This window comes from Ursus arctos, unplaced genomic scaffold, assembly GCF_023065955.2.
Source record: "Ursus arctos isolate Adak ecotype North America unplaced genomic scaffold, UrsArc2.0 scaffold_26, whole genome shotgun sequence".
NCBI classification, from domain to species: domain Eukaryota; kingdom Metazoa; phylum Chordata; class Mammalia; order Carnivora; family Ursidae; genus Ursus; species Ursus arctos.
Genome location: NW_026622941.1, coordinates 19,148,885 through 19,164,697, shown reverse-complemented (window position 1 = coordinate 19,164,697; position 15,813 = coordinate 19,148,885). Strand labels below are relative to the sequence as shown.

Below are 15,813 nucleotides of genomic sequence, written 5' to 3'. Positions count from 1 at the left end.
ACATTGGATAGTTTATACATTGTGCAACTAATATATTGGTGTATACAAACCCATCATAGGTCAAAGTTAGGCCAGCAACTGATCTGTTTTCACAAATTAATGCAAAATTTAATAGTTGAAATGTGAAGCCCAATACACTGGTGCAAAATGATAATTTGGCAATTCCAAGCAAGGTAAGTTTGAATTTTTTAATGATATATCCTCCTATAAATATTCCAGTTGCAAGAGTTGGTAAGGTTATGGTTCCTAGAAATAAAAGAAGAGAAAAAAACCTGTGATTATATAAATATGGTTATTCTGAAATATTTTATAAAGGAAACACAGAGTGCATCGACCAAATTCATCCCATCTTATTCCATAAGTAGAAAGCTGACAGCCCTGGGTGGAGGTTGGAGACCAGTGTACCACATGGGAGAAAGAGAAATAATTTCTTGATGCCAATGCTGAGGATTTGGGTTCTCTAATAGCAAAAGTCAGGGATTGAGAATATTTGAATGTCTTGATGGTTTTTATGAGGGATTTTCTTTTTCTGGAAAACAGCAACAAAATATCGTCTTCCTGCCTATAAGACTTGCATCTTACCATCTAAAATCCTTTACACGTTCAACAGTACAACAAAAACTAATGATGTACTATATGTTGGCTAATTGAACATAATAAAAAGAATAAAAAATAAAATAAAATCCTTTACATCTCCTCAAAATGAAGAGTTCCAATCCTTAAAAACTTGTTCCAAATTTGCCCATCACTTTAAAATTAACGACTAGAATTAATACCTCTTCTTTATCCAAACACACATTTGCCCTTTGATGATAAACAGGCCTAAATATGGTATTAAAAATATTGATCCCTGGTATAACTTTTCCATGTCACTGTCCTACGAGAATTATTAAAGGTAACGATCCCTCTACAAACAACAACAGCAAATTCAGGCTGGGAACCTGATTGGGAGTCAAACTTAACTCTCATAATTTAAATTTTTATCTTAAGCTCAATAAAAGTATCCAACAGAATTATTATTTTCTTGTTTTCTTACGACCTTCTCAGAGATACCACTTGATAAATTCAGTTTAATTTATCAAATATTTACTGAGTTTCTACAATGTGCTGAGCACTGTACAGGGTAATGTACAGTACAGATTCTTAAGAATCTCGTATTATACTGGATGTGAAGGAAGAATGGTATAAGAAAACCTTTTCTTCATAAGCATGATTTAATATGTCATTGGAAATAGATACCATAACAAAGTAACTCCCAAAATATGATACTTGTTTGAATTATGTAGACATCAATGTTGTGTTTAAGTTGATTTTTCTTTTGTCCTATATTTTGTAAGTAGCTGAAGCCTGGTTCAAAGTGCATGAATTATAAAATTTTAATGATTAAATTACAAAAGGATTTGTCTCAGGATCTCAACGTTATAAAATAAAATTATGCAGATACTATATTTAAATGTTCCATTCACACACAGTTTTTCTTTTAGGAGTTCATCTTCTCAAAAATAACATGAGATGCAACTTCAAAGGCAGAGCAATGATGATATTATGAGATCAACAAATTTGATAAGACTTGCAAAGAATAATTGGAAATTATATTTACTAAAATATAAAATTACCTTCACACAAAATGTCACTTGAAACTCAATTACTTGGTAATATACAGCTTATCAAGCAAATATAAATAATGTGTCTTACCAAGCAAAATGTTAGCTTCAGATGCTGACTGACCATACTGTTGCTCTATATATTTGAAGACATAAGTAATAGCACCAATATGGCTGCTGGCTAGCAATAATGACAAAAACTGTAATATAACATATAGGGGATTGGTAAGGATGCTTTTCAAGGACTGGAAAAAACCTATAAAAATATAAAAATAAAATAGAATGCAGCTTAAATGGGTGTTAATATCTTAATTTTATAAATGTGATAAAAGTTATAGAAGATTGAAAATTACCTAAACACATAACACAGAAAATCAGAGTATCCTACAATCCTGCTGTCAACAGTTTTTTATATTTTCCTTCATTTTTCAATATGTTCATTAATATCTACTCAGTTTATTTTACCCCAAAATGAAATCATACATACATGCTGTTTTGCAACTTGCTCAGTTCACTTCATATCTGGTTATTCTTAGCACTCTACCATACAACTGCATATATCATTAATTCATTTATTCATTCATTCAACAAATATTTGGTTTTCAGCTGGGTCCCAGGCAATATGCTAGGTGCTCAAGAAACCAAAGTGAATAGACATGCAATGTCTCTTTCTTGTTAGCACTTAATATCATTATGTTAATAATAAAATTATTAAGTAAAAATTTACCTTAAAGACAGTATAATCCAAAGTTCACAGAAATGAGAAGACTAAAGTTAAAAAAATTATAAAGTTCAGTTTAGTACCAGGACTCAGATCTGTTTCCTGGTAGACAGCTTTTCTACTATAAAAAACTATCAGTAGATCTGGCAGTATTATTAATCACTTTTCTTATGGTGCAAGGAGAGGAAGAGAATAATAATGTGTGTCTCAGATGACATTATGACAATAATAGTACAACAACCTGTGCCTACAAACAGGTGTGTAAGAAATTCATAACTTCTGTTTGTGGCAAGAATTTTGTGATCTAGGTCTGTAATCAGAAGGTTAACCAACTGAAATAGAAGTTAAAAGTGGAAGGAATTTCTTAGAAAAATAGCAAGTATCAGAGTCTTGCAAGACAGAACCGGATGTGGTTATTTAGAGAGGGATGACATGGACTTTGAAACATTTTTCTCTATAGATCTCTAAAGGTATCCATCAGATATAGTCAGAACTAAGCTTTCTATCCAATGGCAACTAAGACATAGTTTCATCTACTCTCACTGAAATTAATAATTCCAAATTGACTATGAATGCGAAATACTTACCAGTAATATTTTCAGTAACATTTTGCCTGTGGTTGGTCACATTAGCCATTTGAGTCCTTTCCTCATTTGTTTTGAGCAAATCCAAAGATGTTTCTTTCCGTGATTTATCCAGACTTTTGGGCAGGAAAAAGAATGGTATGGAAGACATAATAGATAACATTCCAGCCAAAAGGAAACCAAGCCACCAAGCACCAACCCAACGAGAGTCCTTAGGAGTTATTCTGATATTGCCTAGAATAAAGAATTAGAAGCAGCCAGTCAAAAAATCATTTTGAAATGCAATAAATTCTGAGCAATAGTATTAATGATTGCTGTCCTTCATAGATGAAGAAAGTAAAGTATATTACATCAATTCTGACACGCATTTTTTTTTTTTCTGTTCACACTTCATCACACAAAGAGTCAGCAAAAGACTATTAAAAAAGTGAATTCAGTATTTGGAAGAATGGTGTCCTGTACTTGAAAAACATTATTATGTTACCGTGTTCTGATTATACTTACTGAGATCTACATATCCAATATCCACGTACATTTTAGCAGACAGAGATCCCTGTATAAAGCCAATGATCGGACCAATCATTGATAGCGCATGCAAAGTGCCTGAAAATATTATAAAACAATTTTATCAGATGCTAAGAATACATGGTTCTTTTTCAATATGTTTTTTAAAGTAACATTATACATGTCTAAAAATATTTTTTAATAAGGAAAAGGATGAATTTAGGAACACTATTATAACAAGGGTGGACCCAAGGAAAGTAGTCACAAAATCTAATATTTTCTGTACGTTACCTAAATAAAAAGAAGAATGTCCTTCTTCAGCAAAATCATCAATGTAAGAAATCCCCAAGGGTACTATGGGGGTTTCCCCAATTCCACGGAGCATATTACCCAGGAGTACATATATCCATTCATATGACCTGGATTCCCTTTCACAGCCTATGTAGACAAGATAGAGTTTTGTTTTTTGTTTTTTGTTTTGTTTTTTTTTTTAAGATTTTATTTATTTATTTAACAGAGAGAGAGACAGCCAGTGAGAGAGGGAACACAAGCAGGGGGAGTGGGAGAGAAAGAAGCAGGCTCCCAGCGGAAGAGCCCGACGTGGGGCTCGATCCCAGAACTCCGAGATCACGCCCTGAGCCGAAGGCAGACGCTTAAGACTGAGCCACTCAGGTGCCCCTAGAGTTTCATTTTAAATATTAATTTTAGCATTCCTATTAGAAACTCAACTACGAGGGCACGTATTGCATGGTGCACTGGGTGTTATACGCAACTAATGAATCATCGAACTTTACATCAGAAACCAGGGATGTACTGTATGGTGACTAACATAATATAATAAAAAAACATTAAAATTAAAAAAAAGAAACTCAACTACTTTATTTTTATTTATTTTTAAAAAATTTTTAATAATTTTTATTTTGTTATATTAGTCACCATACAGTGCATCCCCAGTTTTTTTTTTTTTTAAAGATTTTATTTATTTATTCGACAGAGATAGGGACAGCCAGCGAGAGAGGGAACACAAGCAGGGGGAGTGGGAGAGGAAGAAGCAGGCTCATAGCAGAGGAGCCTGATGTGGGGCTCGATCCTGTAACGCCGGGATCACGCCCTGAGCCGAAGGCAGACGCTTAACCGCTGTGCCACTCAGGCGCCCCGCATCCCCAGTTTTTGATGTAATGTTCCATTATTCATTATTTGCATATAACACCCAGTGCACCATGCAATATGTGCCCTGAAAATCAACTACTTTAACTCCTTAAGATTTTTTGCTTTTTTCTAATTATAAGAATGATTCATATTCATATTCATGTTACAAAATTTGAAAATATAGAAAAGCAAAAAGTAAACAAGTAAAAATTGAAGTATCTATAACCCCAACAAACTCAGAGTTGCTCCACGAGTTTGTTGTATCTTCCATATTTTTAGTTTACATAAAATATGCATAATATTTATGTACATTCTACACTTAAATGTCCAGCTCATATTATAACGTACTTTTACACTTAACACCATATTATGTCAATTTCCCCATGTTTTTAAGATTTCTTTTATACCAAAATTTTAATGACTGCATGGTGGTGTGTTGAATAAAAGTGTTGTAATTTATTTAATCAATCTCTTACTTTTTACTCATGAAATATTTTTTAAAAGGTTTTATTTATTATTTATTTGTTTATTTATTTATTTATTTGAGGGAAAGAGAGCAAGCACGAATGGGGTGAGGGGCAGAGGGAGGAGCAGGGAGCCGGACGCGGGGCCAGATTCTGGGGACTTCAGGATCACGACCTGAGCTAAAGGCAGAAGCTTAACTGACTGAACCACCCAGGCGCTCCTCATAAAATATTTCTAAGTTTCTGTTCTGTTAAATGGGAATGCCATGGCTATAATTGCCAATAAATCTTTGTGCACATTCCTGATTATTTTCTTAAGTCAGTAAAAGTAAAATATTTATTTAAGCATATATGTATATTTTTGTTCTTTACTGTATTGAAAATTAACTTTCAAAGAGTTAGAAATTTATATACTCCCAACAATGCATAAATGTCTTTCTATGTCATTTCTTTTTATTTTTGATAAAAATAGATAGAAATTCTCATTTTTAATGTTTTTCCAATACGTATAAACATCCAAAGATAAAAAAAATATAATCATAATTTGTGTCTCAATAGGTAAAAAAATCTTTAATTGGTGTAATAAGTGTTTTTCATAAATTACATACTTTACATATTTATAACACTTCCCTAATTTAAATGCACATATTCTTTGCCAATTTCCTAGTGAAATAGTCTTCTTTTCTTGTTACTTCTTTTTTTTTTTAAGATTTTATTTATTTATTCGACAGAGATAGAGACAGCCAGCGAGAGAGGGAACACAAGCAGGGGGAGTGGGAGAGGAAGAAGCAGGCTCATAGCAGAAAAGCCTGATGTGGGGCTCGATCCCAGATCGCCGGGATCACGCCCTGAGCCGAAGGCAGATGCTTAACCACTGTGCCACCCAGGCGCCCCTCTTTTCTTGTTACTTCTTAAAAGCTTTTTATATATGATATATATTAACAGTTTTGTCTTACATACATAAGTTGCAAATTTTTTCCTGTTTGTTGTTTAATCACTTTTGCTAATAAATAGCATAATTATTTTTACAAATATAATTAAGTTGACCAGTTTGAGAATATTTATTAGTGACACTATCAGTTCTTACCTTCTTCTACCACCTCAGGTGATGTTCTATTGAGTAACAAATTTTGATCAAGTGAACAGGTTGATAAGCTTGATGTTAAATTTTCTGATGGATCAATAAAAGTTTCTTTAGAGTACCTGTAACTGTAAGAATATTACCAGATTTAAAATTTTGCTTATCTACTGAATAGTCACACATTCCCAGAAATACAGAGGAATTTTCCCACTTTAATTGCACAATTTTCTTCTCTAAATTTTCTTCTCTAAATTATCAGAATCTTTTTTGTCAATTTCCCAGCCTGAATTTTAGGGGAAGTGATGGGCAAAAATGAAATGGGAGGGCCCACTAAGAAATATTATTCAATAATTTCCAGGAAAGGTGGATTATCATTCTAGGAGTGCTTATATTCTGTTCAAGGAGGAATAAAATAATTTGATTTATATTTTAAAATTAATACTCTAATATAGAATATGAGTTAGAACAGAGTTTAGACTGAAGACAAAAAGTCCAGGCCAGAGATGTGGAAAGCCTCAACGAGGTTAGGGACAATAGGGATGAAAGAAACACTTTGACAGATAGGAGGTAGAATAAGCAATATTTGGTGACCACTTGTCATGTGTGTTGAAATAATGAAAGAATTTAGAATGAACCCCCTTGACTTGGGTTTGAGTTCCTTTGTGGCTTAATGAATCAGTATTGAAAGAGTGAATGTGAAAAATCTGAGCTGGTTTTGGCACAGTGATGAATTTAGTTTTGAATATATGGGTGGGAAATTTTTATTGGATATTAGGCTGGAGATACCCATGAGGTGATTGAATATATAGATCCTGAGTGTAAGAAAAAGTCCGTGTATGTGATTGCTACATTTAATGCACACACTTCATACAAGTAATCTAGAATGAAAAGTGAAGAAGATTGAAGAGAGAGCTTAGGGGATAGTGACATTATGGTGTCAGCAGCAGAATAAAAAGGTGGGGATGATGAAGAAGTCACAAATACAAGAAATAAATCAAGGAACATAATACAATGAAAATAAGAAGAAGCAGTACCAGGAAGAAGAAAGTACTTACGAGGGTCAAATGAAGGGGGGGAAAGGGAATTACTATGGTAACCGAAAGGCATAATTGTCGGCTTTGTCAATAAATAATATCATAAATAATATCTTTAGCAGAAATCATTCATTGTCTCTCAATATCCGTTCTTCTCTCCTTCCATTGTAATAGAAGATGGAATGTTTAGCTAGAAGCATGGCAATCTGGAATAAAGTCTAGTTATTCCAATGTCTTTATATCTGAATGGGAGAGGTAACAAAGTTCTGGCCAATGTGAAGTTAGAAGTGTTATACTTCTGGGGCGCCTGGGTGGCACAGCGGTTAAGCGTCTGCCTTCGGCTCAGGGCGTGATCCCGGCGTTATGGGATCGAGCCCCACATCAGGCTCCTCCGCTATGAGCCTGCTTCTTCCTCTCCCACTCCCCCTGCTTGTGTTCCCTCTCTCGCTGGCTGTCTCTATCTCTGTCGAATGAATAAATAAAATCTTAAAAAAAAAAAAAAGAAGTGTTATACTTCTGAAAATACTTCTCAGGCCCCAGCCAGCATGCAGTTTCTTCTTGTTCTTCTTCCTTTTTTTTATCTTGTTGTGTGGACAATACTGCCACAATTTGGAACATGAGGTTGAGGCCATGCAAGGCAGAGCAATACAATAAAAAGAAGCAGGAACCTATCATGCTTGGTCTGGCTACACTAATTTTTTATGTGGAAAATAAGCTTCTATCTTATTTAAGCCATCACTATTTTAGGTTTTCTGTCATAGTATCTGACTCTAATCATAACTATACCATGACCTTAAGAATAATACTCTCAAAGGAAATGGTAGTGGTTTGGTGATGAACTTTTATTGAATATAAATAAAATCTTGTAGGCGAAGACACGAAGTATATGTTATACCAAAAAGTCATAAAAAGTTCATTTATTTCCTATGAAACTGTACACCTTACTTAGTGCTATTCATATTTCAAAATCAGTGAAAGCATGGCTGATAAAGCAATAAGTTACTTATAACATAGAAAATATACTTCATTTCTACACATGCTTTGTGGATATTCTTCTCAAAAGATGACTGCTTATTTAAAAGGAAAAAATGAAATTTTACCATCAATTTACAATTAAATGATAATTAATGACATAGAGTTGTTTAACACTTACTATCCCATAAAGAAATGTGGTAAAGCAGTCAAAATACTTCCAGCTCCCATAATGAAGCAACCAATTCCAATTATCTTTGGTCTGTGTAGTTTGGATCCAAAGTAACTCACAAATACAATCACAAGCAAATTTCCTAGAAAGAGAATAAAATTATTTTGATATGATTCACTGTTGCAAACATTGCCAGCACAATTTTGTGTCCAATAGAATGGAAAGCCGCAGAATGAATACAAATAGAGCATAAGACACAGTAACTTTCCTTAAAGATCACATAATTTGAGAAGATGAAATCCATTTACATTAAACAACTCACTGTAAAGTCGTATGATGTTAAGAAGAAGAATAATGAAATTTAGATAGGAAATAAAGCACTTGAATAACTTGGCAATATTAGTGAAGCAAAATTTTATTGAAGAATTTGGAGTTGGCTGAATTGTTTTTGACTGGAAAAAAAATGCAGAAAATCTTCTTGACCTGTGAGAAAGGTGTTCATTCAAGCATTTATTAATTCACTCCTACCATTCTTTAAATTCCTATTAAGTACCTGCCACAGTGGTAGGAGCTAGAAATATAAAGAAGAGAATAAACCATAGCATTTGTCCTCCAGAAACTTATATACCGTTGGTAAAAATAAACAGATGAACAGAGGTGCTATTAAACAACAGAAAGGAAGAGCTTAAATTAAGTAGGGGTTACAATAATGTTTCCTGGAGGACAGGCCACTTGAGATGTAAGTTATTTAGATTAAAAAGGAGGAGAAGAGCATTCCAAGCAGAAGTCATGACCAACCTGATTCATCGGGAGCTACATGTACAATAACAAATAGACAACACCCGAGAATTACTGAAAATTTGATGGAGGAACAAAAACATGTAATAAAAGCACCAAAATGAACTGGCAGTTAAAGTAACCCGTGGAGAAACTGTTAAATGCATCCATAAAATAAGAACTGGCAGACTAAAAATAATAAGAGATAATGATTTTTGTAAAATAAAAATACTATTAATTATGTACATATCGGGGCCTGATAAGATGGAAGATGGTATCAGAGAAGACTGATGGAACATAAAGCAAAAAAGTAGAATTTTAGACAGAAATAAAGGAAAAAAATTGTGAAGAAATTTAATATTCATCTTATATATGTTTCAGAAGAAAACAAGAAAATAGAGGGGAAGAAACAGATTTAATAATAGAAAATAAATCCCCTGAGTTAAAGAAAGACCCAAGCCTTCATATGCAACTTTTATATTTCTCCAGCATTAAGTAATATAAAATAAACAGTCTTGATAAATGTTGGTAAAATTTCTGAAATTCAGGGATAAAGAGGAGGTGCATGACAATGACATTGATAATGATTTCTTATATGTAACTGAATATTATAAATCAGGTAAATGTTTTAAATGTTCTGAGGAAAAAAGATTTTGAAATTTTAATTCTATAATCAGACAAGTTATTACTTGAATATAATGGTAAAGTAAATACATTTTCCAACAAGCAAGGGCTTGGAAAATATGTTATTTCAATTATTTCTATGAAATAAATAACTACTTGAAGATATAATCCACAAAAACTAAAGATGAGATTTGAAGTCATGAGGTTCAATTAACAGTGGTAAGCAAAGAAACTAGTAAAACCTAAAACCATGCCCACATAATTGCTGTCAAATTGCTACAAAATTTAACAAAAACCTTAATAATCCATTCCTCAATAAAAAGAGACACATACTCAGTTAGAATTTAAAGCTAATTAACAGTCCAAAACTAAAAGTTTAGGTGGTTTCATTAAATCTCAGAGGTGGAAGAGTAAAGGATATGCAGGGCATAATAGCCTCTTAATCATAAAAAGAACTCATAATAAAAAAATGGGTCTTCCTTTATACAATTATTTTTTAAAATATTCAATAGCTAATACATTTTAAAATAAGTTAACAGCAAACTTATAGAAAATATTTGTAATTAATACAAAAGACATAATTTTGAGTCCCTTCAAATCATTAAAAAGTCTAAAAAGAGCCCAAGATGGCAGCCACCGTGAAGAAGGGGGCTGAGAAGATGTCAATGTTATTTTTGAAGATCAACAAAAGAAAAACAAATTTCACTGAATATAAGGAGAGCTGAAGGAGGAAAGGAGTGAAAAGGAAACAACTCTAAAATTTAGAAGATGCTTGTGAGGACGTCATGCTTGCAGATAATGACTGCTTAATGATACCTGACCAAATTGGTGATGTTTTCATTAGTCATTCTCAGGAAGAAACATAGGAAATGTTAAAAGAAACAAAGAAAAATTTGCTAGAAGAAATTGATGCCTGAGAATCCAAAATGGAATTAATTCAGGGGATGTTAGCAGACTCAGTTATATGCAAAATTTGGGAGCAACATAAACCTTGAAGCTGATGGAGTTAAACATTTTATAATACTTTAAAAAATTTGTTTAATAAACTTGACTATCGTTTAAAATTTTTTTAAAAGTCTATAAGGGGGAGGGCAAAGGTAATGAGCTACCAATTCATAAAATAAGAGAAAATAATATCCAATAATTATATAAAACCTCACTGTTATTAGAGAAATCCAAATTAAAGACAACAAAGCAATATATTCAATGTTCTAAAAACAAAACAAAACCATTTTCACCCCAAATTTTAGACCCAGTTAAACAATACAAACCTAATGGTTTGCTTCAAAGCTGTTCCTCCTTCCTCAAATCATCAGAATCAGAATCCTCTCTCCAACCATTAATTTTTTATATTTATTTATTTATTTATTTATTTATTTATTTATTTATACTAGGACATTTTGAGAGAGGGAAGGTATAGCCATGCAAAGCATTAGTTTGCAAGCAATGAGTTGGTACAGATCAAATTTTCTCAACCTCTGCATTATTGACATTCTGGGCTAGATAATTCTTTGTTGTGGGTGTTGTCCTGTGCATTGTGGGATATTTAGTGGCACCCCTAACCTCTACTACTAGATGCCTATAACAATCTTTCTCCCCTCAGTTATGACAATGAAAAATAACATCGGATAGCATCAAATTGTCTCTGGGAGGCAAATTTACTCCTGACTGAGAATCAGTGGTGTAGAGCTTGTATGAACAGTTTTTACCTCTGCAAATCTTGTTACTAATAATAAAAATAGAAATAAAAATTACCAATTTCAAAGCTTCCATCAATTAAGCCAGAAACCGAAGATGATATGTCAAATCTCCTTTCTATTTGAGTGATGGAACTTTTCATAACGATTCCACCTAGTCCCTTACACATAAAGCTGAATGACAGGGCTACTAAGAACATCTAAGAAAAAGCAGAAAGAAAGAAAAAAATGATTAATATAAAGACTATAGTGCTTATATATGCATTGAATTAAAAATAACTTATCTTCTTTACTTAAAAACATTATTTTTATCATTAAAATCATACTCACCTTTCCTCTACACCAATTAGTACTTCCTAGTCCTTTTAACGTTATCATCACTATACTGATAAAGCATCATTTTCTAACTTGGTTACAACATCAGATAATTAGAGCAGAACAATCAAGGCTGTTATTTTTCATTTTATATTACTAGCTGATTTTTAAGAAGCTGGATAATGACCTGAGATGGTAATGATGATAAGCTATTCTTTGTCCCCCCATGAATCATATAGGCTAACTGTGAGGGAAGTGGCTAGACATTCTCAAAGATGGCATTTCCAGGAAGTCAGCTGGAAATTGAACTTTTTAAAAAATTTATAAATCCTATTATTGGAGAAATCCAAATAAAAATGAAAACAACAAAACAGCATATTCAACATTCTAAAAAAATACTTTAGTAGTTATACTTTATTTTCAAATTCATTTTAACAAAATGTGTTGATTCATCCTTCTTATAGGCCACATTTATACCCACAAGTAAATTCCTTTTACATCTAACATTAAAATATTATTCTGCTATGGACTGTATGTTTGTGTCCCCACCAAATTCATATGTTGAAACTCTAATCCCTAATGTGATGGTATTTGGAGATTGGTCCTTTGGGAATTAGGTCATGAAGGTAGAGCCCTTATGATAGGATTAGTGTCCTTAGAAGGGCTTACTTCTCTCTGCTTTGTGAGGACACAAGAAGATAGCCATCTGAAAATGAGGAAGAGCGTTCTCACCAGAACCCAATGATGCTGGTACCTGGATCTCAAGACTTCCAGCCCCCAGAACCATGAGAAATAAATTTCTGTTGTTTAAGCCACTTAGTCTGTGGTATTTTCTCATAGCAACCCAAGCTGATTCAGACAGGTCTTTCTTATTACCTCCTATACCACCAGTGGTAGCCACCATTATGTCTGGCCTGGATCATCACATTAGCCTGTTATTAAATCTTTCTGCTTCTGTTCTCATCCCCCTTACAGTCTCTTCTCAACACAGTAACTACAAAAATTCTTTCAAAATAAAAATTAGATTATGCCACCACTCCTTGTTTTCCCATCTCACTCTTAGTAATATCTAGTCTTTCCAATAGCCTACAGGGCTCTAAATGATCTGTCCTCTGCTGATTATCCCTTCCCTAAAAATATTCCATTTCACCCTTCATATTCTGTTACTCTAGTTCTTGCTCATTCCTGTCCATCCACAAGAGCCTTCTCATTTTACTTTGAGGATTCCAGGTTTATTATTTTGCCACAGGTTCTTTGTTCTTGCTTTTCTTCCTACAGGGAAAGCTCTTCTCCATCACTCACTCCCTCACATCCTTGAGGCTTTTGCTCAATGTAACTTTCAGAGTGAGGCTTTCCTTATCCATCCTATTTAAAATTATACCACTTTCTCCTTACAATATATTTTATTTATTTATATGTGTAATATATATTGCCCTCACTATAACTTGCATCAGGGCAGGATTTTTTTCTTGTTCTCTTTTGTTCACTGCTATCTCCCCAGGGCTTAGAACAGTACCTGCCACAAAGATGCTAAAAAATATGTTGAGCTTTTGTCTAACTAGAACTTACTATGTGTCTTACATGAGGTTATGCTTGGAGAAGGAGATAAAAGGCCCAATACAGCCCTTCCATGGCTGGAAAAATGTATGTACTTTCCTTCCTGTATATGGAACTTTCAATGAAGTTGAAAGGGCTTGAAAAAAGTTGTAAATGTTACAACTTAATAGAAATAACAAAGAATTCTTATATAAGATATAGGAAGTCATCTAAGAATGAAACACCAAAGGTGGAAGGGTATCAAAGCCAGTTTTGCTAAGCTGGTAAAGGGAACAAAAGACCCATTGGAAAAAGATATTAAATTTGTCCAGAGGGATTAGACAAAAATTATGAATATTTTCTTCAAGGAAAGCCAATTTTGACATATTATAGTATCATTTACTATCTTTACATTATAGAACAGAAAGGAAAATTTTTTGGTTCTAATCATTTCAAAAAAATCATGTTATTGACATCAGAAATTAAGAAATGGAGATGGGAGTGATGTCAGCAAAATGACAAAATAGGAACCCTCAATCCTCCTTCCCCCATGGATACATAGACCTAACAACAACAAACGGAATATTTCTCTGAGAAATCCAGAAACCATTTAAAATATTTCTGCATCCTCAACAGGGTGAAGACAACCATACAGGTTCAGGAGGAAAATCCGTGACACTCTCAACTTTCTTGCCAGGTCCTTCACCCAACCAAGCATCATTGATGTAATTGGGACAAAACCCCCAACTCGTATCTTCTGTATGGGGAGAGAAAGGAATAGCACTTATATCCAATGCTCTGACTTGTATGGAGGCAGCATGAGGGACCAGTTTATATTCAAGTACTGACAAGAGTGGGTGGCTAGATTTGAGGATCTCAGAACAAAGACAATAAAACATGAACCAGAATCTGTAGTACCATGGATAGACACTAGGTAGAGCACCAGTATTGTAATTTACTAAACCAGGGAGGGTGTAATATCCAGGTAGAAGTCCTAAGTAGACACTGGCAAACTTCTCTAATAGCCCAAGGAGGAAACTTGAGCCCAGAAAAGAACTTGAGAGGTCTAGATAATATCTAGCCTGGCTACATAGTTAAACTCATCCCTGTACAAAACCATAAAGCCTGAGAGAGTTGGCTGATTCTTCAAATGCCAAAGTTTCAACAACAGAAAAATAATAAGACATACAAAGAAAAAGGAAACTACAGCACATTTAAAGGAAGAAATTAAATCTCCAGAAATTAACCCTAAAGAAATGGAGATACATGAATTGCCAGGGAAAGAATTCAAAATTACTATCATAAGGATATTCAATGAATTAAAACACAGAATAGAGATACCTCAAATGAAATCAGAAGAATAATATATAAACAAAGTGACATTATTAATGAAGAAACAGAAAATTGGAAGAAGAACCAAACAGAAATTCTGGAACTGAAGAAAACATTACCTGAATTGAAAACCTCACAGAGGAACTCAAAATTAAACTTGACCAGACAGAAAAAGAATCAACAAACTCAAAGACTGAGCCAAGAGGGGGAAAAAAATGAATGAAGAAAAATGAAGAATGTAAAGGACCTATGGGACAACACCACCAAGCAGAACAGTATTTGCATTATGAGAATTCCAGAAGAAGAAAGAGAAAGGAGCAGAAAAATTATTTAAAGAATATAGCCCCAAATTTTCCAAATCTAAGTAGAGTAATGTACATGCAAATTTGATAAATTCAAAGAAGTACATTTAGGATAAATGTAATGACAGCGACACCAAGATACATCATAATCAAACTGTCAAAAATCACAGACAGAGAAAATCTTGAAAGCAGTAGGAGAAAAGTGACTCATCATCATACAAGGGAATTCCCATTAGATTATCGTCAGATTTTTCAGCAAAAAACCTTGCAGACTAGAAAGGAATAGAATAAAATATTCAAAGTACTAAAAGAAAAAGTCTGCCAACAAAGATTGTATCTATCAAAACTGTCCTTTAAGAATAAGGAGAAATCAAAACTTTCCCAGATAAGTCAAAGCTGAGGGAATTCATAACCACTAGATCTGCCCTACAAGAAACACTGAAGGTTCTGCAAATTAAAGTGAAAGGATAAAGAATATCAACACAAAACCATACTGAAATATAAAATTCCCCAGTAAAGGAAATATACGATACAATACAATTGTATTGTCTCTATTATAGAGTATACATGAAGAGAAATGAAAAGAGAATCAAAATACGTTACTACAAAAAAAATCAAACACAAAGAGAAACATCAAGAGAGGAAAAGAGAACACAAAATTTTAAGACAGAAAGAAAACAAATGACAAAATAGCAATAGTTCTTTCTATCCATAATTACTTTAAATGTAACTTGATTGAGTACATTAATCAAAAGACATAGATTTCCTGAATTGATTATGATTAAAAAAATAAGATTCAACTACATGCTGTCTACAAGAGATTCACTTTAGATCTAGGACACCAAAAGGCTAAAAATGAAAGGCTGTGTAATAAGCTGAATATTTTTGTCCCTTCAAAATTCATGTCAAAAACCTAATCATCAAATAGATGGTATTAAGAAGTGG

At 33.3% G+C, this 15,813-nt stretch overlaps 1 protein-coding gene and 1 pseudogene across 3 annotated transcripts in view; one reads left to right on the top strand and one right to left on the bottom strand.

Annotated features, from left to right (window-relative positions):
* The window catches only part of SLCO1B3 (solute carrier organic anion transporter family member 1B3), a 52,725-nt gene that overhangs the window by 19,602 nt on the left and 17,310 nt on the right, over positions 1-15,813 (bottom strand). For all 3 annotated transcript variants that reach the window (XM_026502306.4, XM_026502307.4, XM_044385201.3), the window contains 8 exons: positions 11,442-11,583; positions 8,295-8,427; positions 6,114-6,235; positions 3,705-3,851; positions 3,414-3,512; positions 2,913-3,143; positions 1,696-1,860; positions 51-246 (listed from right to left, as the gene is read on the bottom strand). In XM_026502306.4, the coding sequence (XP_026358091.1) occupies positions 51-246; positions 1,696-1,860; positions 2,913-3,143; positions 3,414-3,512; positions 3,705-3,851; positions 6,114-6,235; positions 8,295-8,427; positions 11,442-11,583 (1,235 nt within the window). The remainder of the gene's footprint in view (positions 1-50; positions 247-1,695; positions 1,861-2,912; positions 3,144-3,413; positions 3,513-3,704; positions 3,852-6,113; positions 6,236-8,294; positions 8,428-11,441; positions 11,584-15,813) is intronic.
* LOC123001225 (prefoldin subunit 4-like) lies at positions 10,313-10,715 on the top strand (annotated as a pseudogene).